Raw genomic sequence first — 20,591 nt, forward strand, 5'->3', positions numbered from 1 at the left:
CTCATGACCATAATTTACAGATTTACATATTAGAGACCATCAGAAATCATGAGGTACTAAAATAAGTTAACAGTAGTTAATACCAAGTCATAGTGACCAGTATGGCCTTTGGACAAAGTGAGGCTAACCTGGGTTTGAATTATGGCTCCATCGCATATTGGACAAATGATCTTGGACAGTTACCAAAGTCTTTGAGACCAGTTCCTCCTACTCTAAGAAGATACTTTCTATTACAGTATTCTCTAAGGAGGAACCTGAAAGTGTTGCATGTAAAACCTTTTGCCTATTTTCTAACATGCAGTAAGCACTCCATTTATGAAGATACTATAGTTAGGATAATTTTAAGTATGTGATGTAGGTCTCCTTCCATGGAGTAATGATGTGGTTTCTCATCATTATGCTACTACTGATAAACTTTATGATTCTAGCAAAGTCACTGATTTCCCTCTGTTTTGTAGTTACATTCCAGCCCTTTTCTTTTTTTTAGATTGAGACAGAGCCTCACTAAGTTGCTGAGGCTGACCTCCAATTTGCCATCCTTCTTCCTCAGCCTCCTAAGTTGCTAGCATTATAGACATGTGCCACTGTGCCTAGCAAAAAGCAGTATTTCTTAAGTGCTCTTGGGGCTTCTGATGAGTGCCACATTTGGACACCTTTGGGCTAGATAATCTTTAAAGGCCTCTTTGAAGTTAAAGAGCCAGGGGCTCTGTTAAAGACTACATTATGAATTTCAGTTTTTTGTAAAGTAACTTTTTCTTTTGTCTTTGTTTTTCTTTTGTCTTTGTGTCTTTTGTCAGACACAGTAAAAATGCACTTCCATGGAGCTAGGTCCCTAGCCCTGTCCTGAGTGTTTTCTGTAGCATGGGTTTTGAGAGGTATTTGTTTGGTTGGTTTTGTCTTGTTATGCAGTACTGGGGATTGAATCCAGAGCCTCATGCTTGCCCTTATCTACATCCTCAGCCCTTTTTAAAAATATTTTATCTGGAGACAGGGTATCCTTAAGTTTCCCAGCCCAGCCTCAAACTTGCAGTCCTGTCTCAACCTCGCAAGTACCTAGGATTGCAGGCTATTCCACCATGCCTGGCTGCAATGTGGTTTGTTTAGTTTTTTTGTTTTGTTTTGTTTTAGCTCATTTTTCTTTTGGGCCAGTATTTTTAAGATTTAATTCACATATCATAAATCAGGTATTCATCACCATGCCTGGCTGTAGCATGGAGTTATTTTTATGCTACAATGTACAATTAAAAATGTATGTGGGGGGCTGCAGTTGTAGCTCAGTGGTAGAGCACTTGCCTAGCATGTGTGAGACATTGGGTCCAATCCTCAGCATCACATAAAAATAAGTAAAATAAAGGTTAGGAAAAAATACAATATCATTTAAAAAAAAAAAAATGTTTGTGGAGCTGGGCAGGGTAGCACACACCTATAATCCCAGCTACTTAGGTAGCTAAAGCAGGAGGATTCTAAATTCAAGGCCAGCCTTGGCAAGTCAGTAATACCTGGTCTCACCAGGGATGTAGGTCAGTGGTAGAGTGCCCCTGTGTTCAATCCCCAGTATTTCAAAAAATTTAAAATATATGGTATAGGTTTGACTACATAATTATATATCTGCACTGAGAAATGGAATGACTGTAAACAAATACATAGTCGTGTTAAGTGCAGCTATTACTCCTGTTTAGTAAATTTCATTTCTGTCTTTATAATCTTGAACAATCAGCATGTCTTACTTGAAAGGAAGCTAATAGACATTGTTGTTGCTTTGTTTTCAGCAGTACTAATGAAGATGAGGATTTGAACCCAGAACAGAAAATAGAAAGGGAGAAGGAAAGGCGAATGGCTAACAATGCCAGGGAACGCTTGCGTGTACGGGATATTAATGAGGCATTCAAAGAACTTGGCCGAATGTGTCAGCTTCATTTGAAGAGTGAAAAACCCCAAACAAAACTCCTTATTCTTCATCAGGCCGTGGCAGTCATCCTTAGTCTAGAACAGCAAGTCAGAGGTAAGTGGGTACAGAAGAGGTAAAGAAGTAACCTGCCCACAGGTGGGCAGACCTTTCCGTTTCCAGTTACTGTATTGCTCAGGGCAGTTGTTTGTAAGTTCTCCCATACTTGTGTCTCACTGTGTTAGTCAGTATCTGTGATTCCACAAACCAGTAGAGAGTAGTAAGCCTGTGAAACAAGGCAGAGAACAGACAGCTTCTTGCCTGCTGCTCAGCAATAGTGCTTTGTGCCACTTTGTTCTCATGAACTCTTCTCTTACAATGCTTTATTTACTTGTCTAGATCTGTCCTCCTCCCTGGTCCTCCCTGACTTCCCTTCTTCTCTGTAGTCTAAACTCTATATTCTTGCATGCTTTACTCTAAGGCCTCTACAAGGACCCGCTGGTTAATAGGCTGCATAATCGGGCTGGGGAGATAGCTCAGTTGGTAGAGTGCTTGCCTCTCAAGCACAAGGCCCTGAGTTCGATCCCCAGTACCACAAAAAAAAAAAAAAAAAAAAAAAAAGGCTGCATAATCATGGCTCCTGGTGACTTTGCCAGATATGGATGTCCTTTATACCCTTGTCAGTAAGGTCTCAGGGCTTCTTCTTGATCCCTGATTAGGAACACTATGGACTTCCCTGGGTAGCACATAGTGGCATGCCTGTATCTGCCTAAGGGCAAAAGTGGCTGGATTATAAAGGCTCAAACACTGCTGACTCAAGCAACTATTCTGTTTCATTTTTTCATGAACTTTGATAAAAACTGGAAGCTTTGGAACTTCATTCTTCAACATGCATTTATCTCATACTTCTTCTGGACCAACCAACAGCATCTTAGACCCTGAGCTATCCAATAATAGAAGCTTCATGCCCTTGAAAGATTCTCCCATCACATTTGCATTTTTTGATACCTGTATATGTACTTATCAAAGTTATAAATGTTTTATTCCAAGCCTTTTTGCGAGGTATTCTTAAATGTGACCCTGCTTTCCAAGCCCCCCACCAGTAGTCTTTTTTCATTGGAAGTTAATTCTTTCAGTGAATATTTATGTTAGACTTTATTTGAAGAAGGATTAAAAAAAGAATAGAGATGGGCAGATACTTGAAAATTACAACCATGGGCCTTCATCATTGGTTATAGAAAAAAGAGTTAGAGAACTTTCAGAAAAAGAGATAGCAGCAGTTACTTTTTTTCCCTCCAGTATTTTCAGTGCATAAGGGTGATATATAGATTATTTTGTGGATAACCAACATATTACTAAAACCAAGAACTTATCTTGTAGCAAAACCCTTGAAGTATCTGTGGAGGGTATATGAAGCCTAATCTTTAAGAAACTATATGCTTCCTTAATATTCATAAAGTGACCAGTTGCTACCCATTCATCTGTAGCAAAAGCAGTTTCCTTGAGCCTGCTGGTATCTCCTGTCACTTTACCAAAATTTTTTTTTATTGAATTGTCTTAACACTTTTGTCCTTCTCTGAAGGCATCAAGGCACCTGTGCTTAGTAGTCCAAATGCACTCATCTCCCTCTCTTCAGCCTGAGATAGTTTCTACCTTGAATCCATACACTGTTTATTGTTAGTTATTCCCTCCACCTAGGATGTGGAAGTTTTACTGTCTAGTCAACAAGGGTTCCAGAATTCATTTTAGTATAGGACCTTTTCCTTCCCGCTGTACATTAGATCTAGAATGCAGTCATTTGTGTTCTTTAAATTTTTTTTTTTTTTTTTTTTTTTTTTTTAGGAGTAGAGAGGCATACTCTCAGATCTACACCATTAAAGTGAGAAATACGTCTGTATTGGAAACTCTATCATGCCCACATGGATCTTTCATTATAACATTTAATTTTGCAGTGGTCCCATGCAGGCACCTAGAACAGAAAAGCTGTGTGAGAAAGAGTTCTAACATCTAGGCTTGTCCAGCTGCCTGCTGTCTTTCTGGTCACAATTATGTGTAATGAGTTCATATGGGTTCTGAAAGCTCAGTATAAGGAGTCTTTCACTGATTAGAGTTTGAACAAACTTAAGATACACTTAACTATTACTTTTTCAGGGTTTACTTTGATACTCAGAAATTACTTTTTCCCACTTTCTGACTCTGGGCCTGAAGCCCACACAGCCTTTATCTTATATCACAAGGATCCTTGAAAGACGCTCAACGCTGTCTGTCAAACAGGGTCTAGAACCTTGAGGAAGCCCACAAACCTGTGCCTCATCTTTGGTAGCACCTTTAGAGTTTGGTATAGTCATGTTTTTTTCCTGGGCTTATCTCCAGCAGTTTTGAGTTATTTTGGTAACCTGCTCACATTTGAGAGCCTCTTTATACTGGAAGTCCCTGAGCCCAGAAGTTTCTATAGACATACATTTTGTTTATATGACATGCTTTGGTTATCCTTAGGATTCCCTGGCTCCTCTTCTGGTTTAGGGTGGTGCTCCAAAGTTTTCTTTTATCTAGTAGCTCCAGTCTGCTGGATGAATGTATAACCAGGAGGCAACCAGACTTAGGTCCATGAAACAGAAAAAATGGCTTTTCTTCCAAGCTTCACATTTTCCCAGAGCACATGTTGTGCCTTGGTGTGTTACATACCAAACCCCATCTGATCCCTGCCACTGCCAATTTAAGCCTTTCCATTATCATGGTTACAGTTTTAATATTATCCTTGTCATTTCTATTATTCCTCAGCAGATTTCACATATTACCTTCAAATTTGTACTCTCTGCTTTACTCAAGATTCAGTCAATAGTCAAACATTTAATCCTCCCAAACTCTTTCACAACTCAACTCAGTCAGCTCATGTCTCTTCGGGCAATAATTTATAGACAAGAGAACTATTAGGTTTTTAATTTCCTGATCTCCAGATGAGTCTGGAGATAAATGGGCAAGGATACTGGTTACAAAATCTGGCTGGTCCCAGAATCATCTGAGGCTTTTCTTTTCTCAAACAAATTAATAGATTCAGTTGGAATTAGAGAGTCAAACATGATAGAGTTAGCATATGCACTGATAATATTTCATTCTTTTCTGGATGCCCATTGAAATAAATAATAACATTAACACATAAGGACAGAAGAGAAAGTAGGCAATAGCAGATGAGACGCAGGGGAAAAAGCATGTAGGATAGAAAATAGATGGAGTAGTGGCAGCTGACTTACTTATTTCCAAGTACCAAAAAGTCTTTAAGAATATTCATCCGAAGATTAAGATCTAATGTTGTGCTAAACCATTATTTTTTCAAATGGCCTAAAAGCATCATCATGGATGATGCATCAGGGTTAGAAAGAATATCCTAAACCTTCTAGAAACAAAATTAGTTCACAGAAAAAGGAACAAGAGTCAAATATCATCAGAGTTCTGGACTCTAGTACTGAATTCTAGGACATGGTAGAACAGTGCTTCAAAACTTCAAAGAAAATGATTTTCACCCTAGAATTTTACACCTAACCAAACAATCAAAAAATAAAACAGAATAAAGATACTTCAGATATACAAAGAGATTAAAATTTTACCTCCCATATATACTTTCTCAGAAAGCATCTGGAAAATTGGTTTAGACCAAATAAGAAATAATAGACAAAAACAAAGGTATGAGATCCAGAAGACAGGATCTAATACAGGAGAGAAGCTAAGACAAATTCCATGACAAGAGCTACTAGCCTTAGAGAACACTTCGTTCATTGAAAAAAGAAGATACTTAATAGAATTAATAGATAACATGATTTGTTTGCGATTTTAGGAATATATATTGATAGGTATCTCTTAGGTCTGTTGGAATATTTAGTAGTGGGTAGGTAACTCCACATCATGTACAACCACAAGAATATGATCCTAATTAGAATAAATTATACTCCATTGTATTTACAATATGTCAAAATACACTGCTGTCATATATATCTAAAAAGAATTTAAAGAAAAACCATTTTTTGAGTAAGGAAGCTAAAATTCTTGACTTAGTATCTCCATATAGTCACAATAACATAAATATTTACCTACTCATAATAATGTAAAAAATGATCTGGGCATGGTGGCGCACTTCTGTAAGCCTAGCTACTAGGGAGTCTGAGGCAAGAGAACCACAAGTTTGAGATTAAACACTGCCTCAAATCAAAAAATAAAAAGAGCCGAAGGTATAGCTCAGTAGTAGAGTGCTTGCGTAGTAAGCTTGAGGCCCTGGATTCAGGCCCCAGAACAAAAAAAATAAGCACGTGACTACTGAATGAACCAAAAATTCCACTCTAAATCCATTGAGAAGTTGGCATTTTAGTACTACCAAATCTTCAGCTTTATACCCAACATCAAGAAAATTCCTCTAATGGAAATGTGGGAACACAAGCAAACATGCCCTGAAGGTAATGTTTGACTTCTACTTTAACATCTCTATCAGACTTTTCTGGCTATACAACACATACTTCCATGGATTACTCACACACATGAGGTATAAATGAGTAACACTAACCTTTACCTTGTCTGACTCAAAGCTATATATATATATATATATATATATATATATATATATATACACTTTTTATTTCCTAGAGTCTGCTACAGTATTCTCGTTTTTAAAACTCTGAAGTATCCTTTGTCTTACTATATAAACTACAAGATCTTGCCCAACTTGTTGAATTTTTAGTCCTTTCCAGATATTTTAATCATGCATCCTAGATCCTGATATGACACAGAGTCATAATTAGCTAAGAACATGTTCTATTTTAAGGGAAATATGAGCCCATCTCACGTGAAAAAAATCTTAAATTTTTTTACTTTTTCCTCTTTAGATTTTATATGTAAATTTAAGTTCTCTCAGTCTCTCTGGTCATGGTATGAGACTGTCACTTCTACAGGACCATGACACATAAGGACAAACTTCTTATTGGTCAAAGGTGCAGTTACTTGTTTGAAAAGCAGCTCTTGGGTGGGAGTATAACTCAGTGTTAGAGCACATCTTAGCATGCACCAAGCCCTGGGTTTCATCCCCACCACCTCAAAAAAGAAAGAAAGAAAGAGCGGGGCATGGTAACATATACCTGTCATCCCAACAACTTGGGAGGCTGAGGCAAGAGGATTTCAAGTTTGAGGCCAGACTCAGCAATTTAACAAGGGTCAAAATAGGGCTGGGAAGGTAGCTTAGTGGTAGAGTACCCCTGGGTCCCATTCCTAGTACCATGATAAGTAAATAAATAAGTAAGCCCTTTATATTATATTATTAGGGCATTTTTAATCAGTTTATAAAAATATATATAGCAATATTTACCTCATACAATCAGAATAAAGACTACATCAGTAGCAGTCATGGGCTAGATATCATGTGCCTAAAATTGTTGCGTTGGGTAAAACCCAATTTTTTTAACCTCTTTTGAAATTGCATACATTACCATGTACAATGGCACATGCCTATAATCCCAGCAACTTGAGAGACTGAGGCAGACGACTGGAAGTTCAAAACCAGCCTCAGCAACTTAGTGAGACCCCAAGCAACTGAGTAAGACCGTGTCTCAAAATAAAAAAATAAAAAGAAAGGAAGGGAGGGAGGGAGAGTGAGGGGGGAAAAAGAAGAAAATGCCTACATCAGGGGTTCCATCCCCTGCCTACAGCAGGGGTAACCACTGCTATTGACTATTAATGCAGTCCAAAGATGGGATGCATAATCTTCAGAAGTATTGAGTTATCTTATATAAGAAGCAATAGAGGTTTCACCACTTTTAATGATAGCTAGCAATAGAAAGAACTACTCAGTCGTCTTCTACATGTATAAGCAGAAAAGTGCACCTGGTGTCTCTTTCCCTTGAGTTGGTACATCTCCTGCAGAGGAATATCCACATCTGTCTTATTTCCTTTTCTGTACTAGAAAAGTCTGCAGAGATGTCTCTCTCGAGGTACGTAGTTGATTTGAGCTTTCATATCAATTCATTGTGCCATGTCTTAACAGGACTCTGAGGAGACTTGGTCAGCTAGTAACAGCACTTGCCAAAGAGTGAAGAGTAGCATGTTGACTTAGATCAAATCAGACCCTAGAAAACTAAACCAAAAGCAGAAAATGAAGAAAACCAAATGATCACTAAAGATTTTAGGCTGGAGGTTCATTTAATGCTGAGCTTTGGAGTGAGCACATCATGGCTGCCTCTGTAATGTCGATTAGTATGGAATGGCCATAATGATAATAGTTCTTTCCTCCTGTTTTAGAGAGGAACCTCAACCCCAAAGCAGCCTGCCTTAAGAGAAGGGAAGAAGAAAAAGTTTCTGCCGTATCGGCAGAGCCGCCAACCACGCTGCCAGGAACCCATCCTGGGCTTAGTGAATCTACCAACCCTATGGGTCATATGTAAACATCAGCCAGGTAAGTATGGCTTTGAGAAAAAAGTGCAAAGAAATCACTTCAGATGCATCTTAGATTGGGTTAAAACCTTTGAGCAAAGTTCTCTGTTGCGCATTGACCTATGTAAAAGAGTACATGTAATTTAGAGGACGTTTGCCTTTCTCTTGTCTAATTAGAGAACCAGCATTTTATACTTTCCAAAGTTTTACAGTGTTGTTTGATTTATTAAGAAATGTCAAATCTTCTGTTCCAAGTCATATTGTGCACTCACTTTTTTCATGAATATTTTTGTGATCTAAGAAGAAAATAATGCAGTAACTCATTCATCAGAAAGTATTTTTGGTCCCACTCATACATCTTATTCTTCTATTCAGAAATGCTTGACTTTATCACCAAGCAGTTTTCTGCTAATCATCCATGTCTTATTTGTCATGAATTTTCTATACCTGAGTTACTGCTTGTTTCCGTTTGGACCAGTGATAGAGCCAGAATAACTTTCTCTCTCACGGAGTTTTACATGTTGAAAAACTGTTCTTTTCTCCCCCACCCACCTACCTCCAGTTCTAGGGATTGAACCCAGGGCCTAAAACATACTAGGCAAGTGCTCTACTACTGAGCTCCATCCCCAACCTGAAAGACTATTATTTTTATTACTTTGATCTTCCTTTTCATGGACTAAATACCTCTTTGTGACTTTTTTTTTTTTTTGACTGTATAATACAGTCACATTGGTATCTAAGTTGTAAAGTTAATATTTAGAAAGCTGAAATTAATATAGACTGTGGTTGAATATTTGGAGCGGTAGTATTTTATCTAGTAGTATGGATTAAGAATAGAACTGCTAACATTTTTATATGCTGCTTTGAGCAGATGGTAGGAAGTGAAATAAGAAAAAATACTCATTTGATCAGCTTTATGGCTATATCATTTTGAGCTGAAAGTCTGGAATTTAATTGAATATTAAACTTCAAACATTAGTCAATAACTCACCTTTTTTTGAAGCATTTGGTGTCTGCCACCACTCCTGGTATCAAACTAGACTACGATTGAAAATTTCATTTGGGGAAAAAGAAAGGAAGAGCCAATATAATTAGTTAAGTCAATTGTAATGGTAGCATTGGCACACTGGAGAAAACTCCAAACCACTTCCCCCATAAAAAATATCCAGTAGTCTAATATATTTCTGTGTCAAAGAGACTTCAGGCAAGAGCTTGTTATTTATAGATCCTCTAAAAGCCAAGCCATTGGTTTGTGGAAAATATAGAATACTATGAAAAAGTAAGTATTCTTGTTTCATAAACTTTGATGTTCTAAAATAAAAGCATACCACTATTACTAGGTGCAAAAATGACTTCCTAAATCAATAGATCATTTCAAAGAAGAGTGATGATAGGTAACTTCATATGCTCAAGTCCCAGTACTCACCACCAGGCTATATAAAAGAACACTTGATATTCACAATCGATTTAATCTCAGACCCTGAGTTTTTTTTTTTTTTTTTCTTGTGTCTATTTAGTTAGTTTTACCTAATTTTTTTTTAACCTGGTATCCCACTAGCTTTATCCCTTAACTTTGTCTCCCAATCTCATTTCTCTTCTGTTGATTTCCTGATCTTTTACTACTTCTCTATTTCATTTTGCTTTCATATCTTCTACCCTTATCTTTCTCCATAATTTAGACATTCTCTCACTTAAAATTTTAAAGAATGTTTTCAAAGATTTCAAGATTATGAGACATGCTATCAATACACTTTATTCCATAGATTTTATAGGCTATTCTTAGAATATGTCTTATGGTTGCTAATTTCATAAAGATAACTATTTGGTTTTACATGGTAACCTGGTAACCTTCAGTTCTTTGTAAAACTGAAAAACAGATTAAAACCAGCAAGAGATTCAGCAACAAGAAAACTGCTACTATAATCAGAATGACTAAGAAATGATTACAGCATGACTGGCTACAAAAAATATAAGAATGTTAGGCAGGGCAACATGCATAGTAATCCCCGCTACTTCGGAGGCTGAGATGGGAGGATTGCTTGACTATAGGAATTCAAGAACAGCTTGAGCAACACAGAAAGACCCATCTCAAAACATACACATATACACACAAGAATTTGTCACCAATGTAAGACTAAGTAGCTTTGAATCCCTTAGTTTTCCATCCCAATGCATAACTGTCAATAAACAGTAATGTGCTTATTGTTTACTAAGAAAGTGAAAGTTATCATTCTTCCTAAAGTAGTTCCATCATAAATGGTTAAAATGAAAAATATCAGTGTTACTACTATGTGTATTATATTGAGAACATGAGTATGTATAGAATTTGTACTAATAGAATGAAATTCTTTTAATAAATTCATGAAAGAAATATTTAGTGAGTATCTCCTTTAGATTAAAACTAAGACCAATATGAAAGTGAATACAGAATAGTCCCTGGCCTCAGAAACTTTCAGTTTAGAGGAGATAAAGGTCAATTGTCAACAGTGTGTTACTGAGTAAGAACTCAGTAAATGAGTTCTTTAACTTTGTCTCACTGCTGAGCAATGATTGAGTAAAAATTTTTTTAGCAATTTGTGCATTGCTAAAATTAAGGTTTACATAATTGCCGAAGCTGTCCTATAATCCTATATTTTGTGATTCTTAATCACATGCTCTCCTTCAGATACATTACCATACACATCAAGTAAAACTGTTTCAACCATAAAACCCCTCTTATTTGAGGTTTTAGTTGCTGAGATTTTAGTTACTCAGTCAACTGTGGTTCAAAAATACTAAATGGAAAACTTCAGAAATAAACAGTTTGTAAGTTCTAAATTGTGTGCCATTCTACATAATGTAATGAAATCTCACTGTCTTGCCCAGGATGTGAATCATTCCTTTGTCCAGAGTATCCACACAATTTGCTACTTGCCCATTAGTCACTTAGTAGCCATCTTGATAATCAGATCCACTGTCTCAGTATTGCAGTACTGGTTTTCAAGCTATCCCTCTTTTACTTAATAATGGCCTGAAACCAAAATCTTCATTTTAGTATACTGCTATAATATCATTGCTCATCTCTTGCAGTACCCAATTTATAAATTAAACTTTATCATAAGTATGTATTATGTATAAGGGAAAACAGTGCATATAGGAATTGGTATGATCCACAGTTCTAAGCATTCACTGAGGATCTTGGAAGATAGTCTTCTCAGATAAGGTAGTGGGAATGCGGGGGACGGGACTAATAACCTATGAGGAAGAAGTTTATTAGTAAGTTTATTAGTAAGACTACTAGTTTAATACAAACTTGTGTGTAAGTGAAGAATACCGACTTGTTTCAAGAGAATGGTGTTTATTTTTAACAACTGTGTACTAACTAGTACCTGTTCTCTCCCTACCACAGTTCCAGAGTTATCAATAGGCTAGATAGAAGGTGACCTCTCCTCATAAGGACTTGGACAACTCAGATTATCTGAAGACACAAACCTGACAGGAGGGAGAAGAAAAAACAAAACACTTGAAGCAAGAAACTCAAATGTAATCCTACGATCAAAGCAACTGGTCAACACTTCCATCAGAAGTGAAAATAGGAAGTTCATCGGATAGAACGTCAGCCCAAGAGATGTTTGCAGCATATCATTTTGTTGCAAGCAGCATGTCGCTTCTGCACAATCAGAGACTGTCTCGATCTCTCCACTCACCGTGGAAGTTGCCTTGTGCCTAAACTGAATTGACAAATGCATTGTAACTACAAATTTTATTTATTGTTATGGAACTGTAAGGTCTACATATAAAGGGAAAAAGTTAAATGTGGAAAGCTGATCTACACTCGGCTGATGCCAGCATTCGTTAAAGCTGTTCACGTGCAGAGAACAAAGCAGTGACAACCATTGGCCCTTAGCATTCCCGGCATACCTGTTAGTGTCTTAAAAAGGAAGGGAAAAGTCTTTTGTTGCCCTCTCCTATCCTTTTGCCATATGAATAGTGTTTTCCATGAAATAGGAAAATATTACTTGATATAGCATTTCTCTCGCTCTCATTTTTTCATTCATTTTTATTTTCTCTTCGTGGGTGTTATATTTGATCTCTGAATCTGAATAGTTTATGGTCACAGTCCAGAATCCTCCATGCAGCCCTGTGTGCTCTGCACATCTACCTTATAGTTTTAAGCAGAGACTATCTGTGACCATAGCCTTGCTAAGATTTTAAAAGGGGAAATTTCAGCCCCTAGGTTCCCCCCCCCACAAGTAAACATTGCTTTATTTCTAATAATAACCAAGACTTTTCAAGCTTCTAGGTTTCATAGTAAAGCTTGTAATAGCAAGAAGTGTAAATTACAAGGGAAGAATCTACTTTTTAGAAATTGCTTTGTTTTCCAAGCAGTAAGTACTACATGATATAGTACTTGTAAAGTGTTAGCTGTAAGTAAGCACAAAATACATTTAAAATACAAAGATGATTTTTCAGGCTGTGATTTTGGTGAACAAAACAAAACCCAGTAGTCACCAAGGCAGGCAGTGTGATAAATGAACACGCCACTCTGAGGCTAATTACCTAATGGAATACAAGAGCAATGGTCACCCATGTTTGCTTATCCAAGCCTTTATTTCTCTGTCATTTGGATGGCTGGTCAGTAGGGAGGAATTCAGTGGGTGATTTAATCAACTGCAGACCATCTGCCCCCATCCCAAGAAGAGGAGCCAGATTAGCATTAAACCAGTACTTGTCAGCCCTTTGTACTACTGTGCACTAAGGCACCCTCTGTCTCTAACCCTTAGGAGTTATTTTTTAAGTCATAGTCATGACGAACTTCCACGAAATCTGTCTTCCACCACAACCACCCTGGGAGAGAAAAACATGCTAAACAAGGTTGTCTTGGCTTAGTAATTCCTTATAGCCAGTATCAACAATGGCAATCAGCACACAGAAGAGAGAGCCCAAATCACTATGTAATTTAAAGATTTCTGTTAATTCGAAAGAACAAAAACAATTAAGAGAATTGCAGATCCTCCAATCAGGATGATTCCTAACAAATCAGCTCTTTGTGAACTTGGTGGACTTTTTGGTTACCTTAATTTGCATATATTCTCCAATTACATCAGAATCTATCTGTGGCCTTGTTCTTCATTTCAGTGTTAATCAGCTAAACAGAAGTTGTTGCTTATGATGTGTGAGTGAACATATGCCACTGCCTGGCCTTTCTTCTTCGGAGCTTGTTGTCTTTTTCGCTATATTAGACTTTGCAGTATGCCCAGAAGCTTTCCTTCATAAAATAGAAAGAAAAAACATTTGGCTTATTTTTCACTGTAGCTAGTCTTTTATACAATAATCTTGTAAGAAAATTTCTTGAATTCTAAATATTACTCTTTCTAGATTTTTGAAATCGAAAGTTTTCAGTAAAAAGTTTCTTACTTTATTTTATTATATTAGGTAGTAAAAATGTAGGGTTATTTACCATAACCTGTTCATTAATATCAGAAATTTACAATAGCATTTTAAGACCATAGTAGGATTCTAGCATACCGTGTAGTACCTATGGAGTATTGTAAGAGCTACTTGTTCGAGATGAATTGCTTCTCATCTTGTTCTCCAGTTTCCATTGTTGGTTTATTGCAGATTTGTATCCTGTGTCAAATTCAAGGTATTATTGATAAACCTTTTCAACCAGCAGCAAGAAGTTCAAAATTTTTTCTGTCACTGTAACAGAAAACACAATATGTATATAACATTTATGTAGCAATAAATGTGCCATCTTTTTTTTAACATAGTAAACTAGTGAGTTTTTTACATTCCTTTTTCTCACAGAATAATGTGTTTTCTTTTCTTTTCTCTCTCATCCCTCCCAGAAAGGCTTATGCGCTTTTTCTGTCTGCATTATCTGCGTTATCTAGGAAACACTGTAAGACATCAATGTACTGGAAGAACTAGGTGATATCTAGCCTGTTGCTTCTCCAGGTTGTGCATTTCTCTTGCCCTCTCTACTATACCTAAAGGTTGAACGAACAGCACTTAGTAGCTAAAGAAAATCTGCTCTTGCAGATCTAGAGGAAAATGAAGACGATGGAAGGACTCAAGGGAGACTCAATTAAGTTAATATCCCTTAAGGCACTTTCACGTTTCTCACATCCCACTTTTCACCACCACCCCTCAAATATATATATCCTAGCAGTTATCTAAGAGAACTTCATGTCAGTCAAGAGCCAGAGATAGTGACTTTGTAGAGGGCCTTTTCACAAGCAGCCCAAGAACGGTATTAGCCTGACAAATTGGTTCTCTTTGAATTTTGAAATGTGCTATTCACTTTGGGGACCCAGCAGAGGATTTTACTTATTGTGGGATTTGGTGAAAAAAATTTTTTGGTTTGATTTTACACAAAATGATGAACTAAAAAGCTCTACCCAATTGGATATATCCAATATACCCGTTGTATATTTTGAAGAAAATGTGAGGGCTGAAATTAAATCTGGAAATCATCTAGTACAACCATCTCATTTATAGATTTATAAAAACTAAGACTCAGAAAGGTTGCACGTCTCCAAGTGCACAGAATTAGAACAGATCAAGACACTTAAAACTTCTCATACCAACCTTCCTGCCATTACTTTCTTTTCTTTCTCTTTATAGACACTTAGACCAATTCTATTCAGGTTTCATTTTCCTCTGTTTCTTTCATGTTTCTTCTAGCTCATACTTTTTTCCTTCCCTGAAAACTCAGATTTTAAATAAACATCACAAGGGGTGTGTGTGTGCGTGTGTGTGTGTGTGTGTGTGTGTGTGTGTGTGTGTGTGTGTGTTAGAAGTTGAAAGTGTTGGTTTTGGCATCAAACAGTCCTTGATTCAAATGCAGATTCAACATCTAATTAACTCCATTTTCTTATCTGAAAAATGGAGATACATACAAGAACTGTGTAAGTATTGAATGAAACTGTATGGAAAGCTCTTACCATGATACCTGTCAAATAATAAGTACTCAATAATGATAAATATTTTTCAAATAAATAGTATTATAACCAGCTCCCGGGATGATTCCTTTTTGGCTACCATGTCAGAGGTAAAGGGTAAATTCCCAGAAAATGTCAACCACTCTTCATAGAAGTGGACGTTCTTTTATAGTAATCTGATGAAACTGCATTTCCTTCAGTGACCTCCCATGGCTACATTTTAAGAGGATATATATGTAAAATGATTATAAAATATTAAAATGATTTTTCTTTATATATTATATTCTTATATATATAATATATATGTATATATATTAAACCTTCACATTTCAAAAGGGAGAGCCAGTCACACTGTTGGTTGGCAACTCTTGTCAGTTTGGTTCCTCTGGAGGCAGATGCTAAGACAGTTTGAAGAACAAAGTACCACGAAAAAATAAAAGAGGAAATGGGAGTAGGCAGGGACCATGATGTATGTCTGATGTCTATAAAAAAAAAAAAGGCAGGGGAGTGCGGGACACAGGAAGGAGAACTAGGTAGAGTCTCAACAGCCAGCACCTCTGAGAAGGCCTGGGGAAGTCCACTTGCAGGCATCAGAGGGGACCAGCACAAAGATTGCCCCTTGAGAAGTCTTGTGTTGAGCAGGAATGGCAAGGTAACCAATGTCCCTCTTTTGGTCAGGAATTGGTCAAAAGATACCTGGGGAGACTGAGACCTGTTAGAACATGGCCTCAAGGTGCTGCAGCCAGAGACTGACAGGTAGGCACACTTACCCACAGATGTCATCCTTGAAGGGAGGCCTCAGAACTACATCTCCATAATTCCTGTGAGTACCTTATTACTGCTTCCTACAAAACTAGCGAAACAAAACCAAAGACCATTTTTTTTTAAGTCACTGGAAATTAAATAGACATCAACAGGCTGGTGAATGCTCCAAAAACTGCAGTTCTTTTCCTTCTGCATTCCACAGTCAAGTAAACCTATACATATTATCTGGTGTGGACATATGTAGTCTGGGTACAACCTCCTAAGGTTGCTGTGTTTAGTTTTCTGGTGTTCTTCACAGGACATAGTGACTCCCTGCCTGTTGGGAATTGTCCTCAGAATCATTGTGACTACTTGGTTTAGGAAGTCCACAAAGTCCTCATTGTTTGGGGTATTTGCCCATGAATGCCCGCAGCCCCAGCCCTCTTTCTTCTGCCGTATATCAGTGTATTCATAGAAAAATATCTGCCCTGTTGTTCTTTTTTCTCTAGTCAATAATTGTCATAAGACACTGAAGAAGGATTTTTCCCTGTCCTCTTGACCTTCAATCCCTCCAAACTGATGGCAGGGTCCTACTGCTGCCTGCTGAGTGTCTCCATTCTCACCCTTGAGAGTCAGTGGTCCCCTGGACAGGTCCCCAGCTAAAGTCTCTCAGGAACTCAGTCATTTTGTCCTTAGGCATGGCAAGCACAATGCCCAAGTCCTCCAATGTTTTTCAAAGCCTATGAAAACGTTTGCAACTTGAAAAAATATTCTGGTGCCAAAGACAAACTACAAAATTGAAAAATATTTACAAAAATTGTATGAAACTGTTATAGTAAAGTTGCTATTTAATAAGGAACTTGAGCTTATTTTAATAAATTGAGCTAAACAAGTTAGGTATAGAAAGAATGTACTCAACACAATAAAAACCATATATGATGTGGATGCGGTGGCACCCACCTGTAATCCCAGTGACTCAGAAGATTGAGGCAGGAGGATTGCAAGTTCAAGGCCAGCCTCAGCAATTTAGCAAGACCCTGTCTCAAAAATGTTAAGGCTGGGGATGTAACTCAGGGATAAATTGTCCCTGGGTTCAATTCCCAGTACAAAAAATATGCATATATATATATACACATATATATATCAGATAAAACCTATGTCTAACATCATATTCAATGGGGAAAAGCTGAAAGTTTTTCCTCTAAGATCAGGGACAAGACAATGATGCCCACTCTCACTACTTCCATTCAGCATGGTACTGGAAGTCCTAGACAGAGCAAGTAAAGACATCCCAATTGAAAAAAGTTCAACTGTCCCCATTTGCAGACAATATTCTTGTGTAGAAAACACTAATAACTCCCCCCCAAAAAAACTAACATTCAGAAAAGTTGCAGAACCTACAAAATGGACCTACAAAAATTAGTAGTTTATATATATATATATAAAATATATATACAAATATATATATACACATATATACACTAAAATTGAACTATCCAAAAAATCAATAAAACTGTCCTGTTCAAAATAGCTATAAAATGTAAAATGAAATTAACCAAGGAGGTGAAAGACCTATACCCTAAAATTATAAAACCAATTAAGGAAATTGAAGAAACACAGTGAATGGGAATATATCCCAAGTTCATGGACTGGAAGAACTAATTGTTAAAAATGTCCATGCTACCTGTTATGATTTGATCTTAAATGTCTCCCAACAGACATGTGTTAAAGTCCTGGTCCCAGCTGATGGCACAAATGGAGGCAGCAGAAACATTAGGAAGTGGGGCCTACCTGGAGGAACTCAGTTTTGGAGCATGTGCCCTTGAAGGGGATATTAGGACCAGGACCACCTTCTCTTTTTGCTTTCTGGTTGCCATCAGGTAGGTACACTCCTCTGCCACTTGCTCCTGCAACTATGATGTTCATTCTCACCACAGGATCAAAAGCAACTTGGCCAAACATGGATTGAAATCTCTGAAACTGTGAGCCAGAATAAATCGTTACTACTTTTAAGTTATCTCAGGTATCTTGTCACAGCAATGGAAAGCTAACAAACTACCCAAGCAATCTAGAGTCAATGCAATCCCTATCAAAATTCCAGTGACACTTTTTACAGAAATAGAAAAAATGGTCCTAAAAATCTGAAAATGGAACCACAAAAGATCCCAAATAGCCAAAGCAATCTTGAGCAAAAAACCAAGCTGAAGGCATCACATTACCTGACTTCAAAACATTCTACAAAGCTATAGTAATCAAGAAACTGACTTGCTGGGTGTTTAAAACCAAAAACTTGGAGACCAAAGTCAAGGAAGTAAAAGGGCCAAGGAAAAAGCAGCCAACATTTGGCCCTTGCCCTCTATGGTCAACCAGGACCCAGATAATGATGGGACACCTCTCTGGGCCCTGCAACTCTGGTGAGTCACCCCGATCTGCTGATTAGAGAGACTGAGAGAACCCTGGAGAATGGGAAGACAACCAGTGCACATTCTGCAAAGAGGAGTGGCATTGGAGACAGAAATGTCCCTGACACTTCCAAGAGAAGCCACATATGGTCAGCCAGACTCTGATCCATCCTGGCAAGTGGCACCAATGGTAGAGGAAAGCAAAAGGAGCCAGGAGGCTTCACACATGTCCCAAAGTGTGATCTCTGAGGAATTTTAGCTGACTCTTTAGATAGGAACAAGGTCAGTTTTGACCAACCTCATCTTAAACACCTGGCAGGAGAGTATAGCCTAACAGCACGGTCCTACATGGACGTTTAAAATTTACACCCATTAGTTATATTTTAGAAAATTTCACAAACCGATTCAAAAAATTTATATGGATGGTAAAAGTCCACACATAGCTGAAACAAATCAAAAGGATATACTCCACTGCATATCATCATGTGCTTTACATAAAGATGTTGTCATTTAAATTGTCTCTGAGTAAATAAATGAATCAGTGGAAACAAATTAAGAATTTACACAGAATTCCAGGAAAATAGGGGAATTTTATATATGACAATTCTATTGAAATCATTGAGGTACGGATGGCCTATTTATAAATGGAAAATTCACATGAGAAAGATAGCTCTCTACCTTCTACCATATACAAAAATAGAACCCAAACATATTAAATCCAGAATGTAAAAAGTAAAACTCTAAAACTATGTTGAATATATTAAAGTAAAAGAATTTCTTTCACAACACATAAACAGGGCTGGAATTGTGGCTCAGCGGTGGAGCACTTGCCTAGCATGCATGAGGCACTGGGTTTGATCCTTAGCACCATGTACAAAACTAAGTAAAATAAAAGTTGTTTAAAAAAACACATAAACATGGAACAATCAATTATCTTTTGTTATATTGGCCCCCAGTGCACCCACAGATGTGTGCAAAGAGATCTATCACTGTTTTCGCTGCATCATGGCTTGTATTGCCCGAAATTGGACTGTAACATAAATTTCCATCAATAGCGGGATAGAGCAAATACAAAATATTCATTTTTATGATAGAATGCTACACAGCATTTAGAAAGAAAATACAAAATTCACATAATTACATGGATTGATCACAATCGTAATATTGAGAGAAAAAAGCAAACTGCACTGAAACCTTGTTTAATTAAACAGTGCAAAGGACAGTACTGTATGTTGGTCCTGGGTCCATATATGCTGTCAGTTGCCTTTTGAGATGTGGAAAGGTTTGCTAGGGGTTGTTACACAGATCTGTAATATTTCTTTTTCTTTTTCTTTTTTTTTTTTTTTTTTTTTTTGCAGTGCTGGGATTTGAACCCAGGGCCTTGTGCTTGTAAGGCAAGCACTCTACCAACTGAGCTATATCCCCAGCCCCTGTAATATTTCTTAATAGAAGAATGAAAGCAGATATGACAGTGGTTAAAATAAATAAATAAATGAAGGGAAAACAATGTAACTGAAGATGTATACTCCTGTCAGTCCTACCAAAAGTAAGTAAAGCTGGAGGATATACAGGAAAGGTTCTTGTGTGAGCGTGCCTAATAATGATCACAAGAGTTGCAAATTTGTCCTGAGTGAATTTGAGTCTGACTTCATAGATCTACAAATCTTCCTAACCTCCTGTTGATGAACTTGATCTGTTTTACACTGATGAGTTACTGTCTTCGTGGTTTTCAGACTGGCTGAAATACTAATTGTGTTTGCCCTTATTATTTACAAAAAAGTATTGTTTTGCTGTCTTGTCTACTGTTGGTTTAGCATGTGTATGCCTTGTCCAGTCACCTGCCATCTGACACTGTGAACCTCTGGACTGCTCTGATACTGAATGCCCTTAACTGTCCATGATAAAGAACAAGGACTTTGGGTTCCTTCCCCCAACTTTGTCCCCTTTCAGCAGGAAGCAGTTTGGAGATGTTGTTGCCCGTTTTTCATAGAAATGGAATGTAGAAATTGACAGTGGGGAAATGTAACAGTGGTCCGCTTTATGCTTTGAATGTAGCCATTACTGCACTGCCACTACAACGTATTTTTAAAATGGAGATGTTTCTCTCTTCCTCTCTCCCTGCTCCTCTCTAGTTTCTCCCCGTCCCTAATCCCAGGGGAAACAGGATTACCTTTCTTCCCCATTTTAGGCAGATTTATCTATTCTTGACTACACACCCACCATAGG

The 20,591-nt window shown here is 37.4% G+C and overlaps 1 protein-coding gene and 1 long non-coding RNA gene across 20 annotated transcripts in view; one reads left to right on the forward strand and one right to left on the reverse strand.

The window, feature by feature from the left end:
* Positions 1-15,291, forward strand: part of TCF12 (transcription factor 12) — a 345,689-nt gene extending 330,398 nt beyond the window's left edge. For 17 of the 19 annotated variants that reach the window (XM_079125900.1, XM_079125889.1, XM_079125902.1 and 14 more), the window contains 3 exons: positions 1,770-2,002; positions 8,162-8,315; positions 11,682-15,291. In XM_079125900.1, the coding sequence (XP_078982026.1) occupies positions 1,770-2,002; positions 8,162-8,304 (376 nt within the window). In that variant the 3' untranslated portion in view covers positions 8,305-8,315; positions 11,682-15,291. The remainder of the gene's footprint in view (positions 1-1,769; positions 2,003-8,161; positions 8,316-11,681) is intronic. The other 2 variants (XM_079125904.1, XM_079125893.1) reach the window with 1 other exon arrangement.
* LOC306653090 overlaps positions 1-20,591 on the reverse strand; it is a 343,839-nt gene that overhangs the window by 277,516 nt on the left and 45,732 nt on the right. The gene's annotated exons all lie outside the window — the stretch shown is intronic.

This window comes from Sciurus vulgaris, assembly GCF_902686455.1.
Source record: "Sciurus vulgaris genome assembly, chromosome: 2".
NCBI lineage: Eukaryota > Metazoa > Chordata > Mammalia > Rodentia > Sciuridae > Sciurus > Sciurus vulgaris.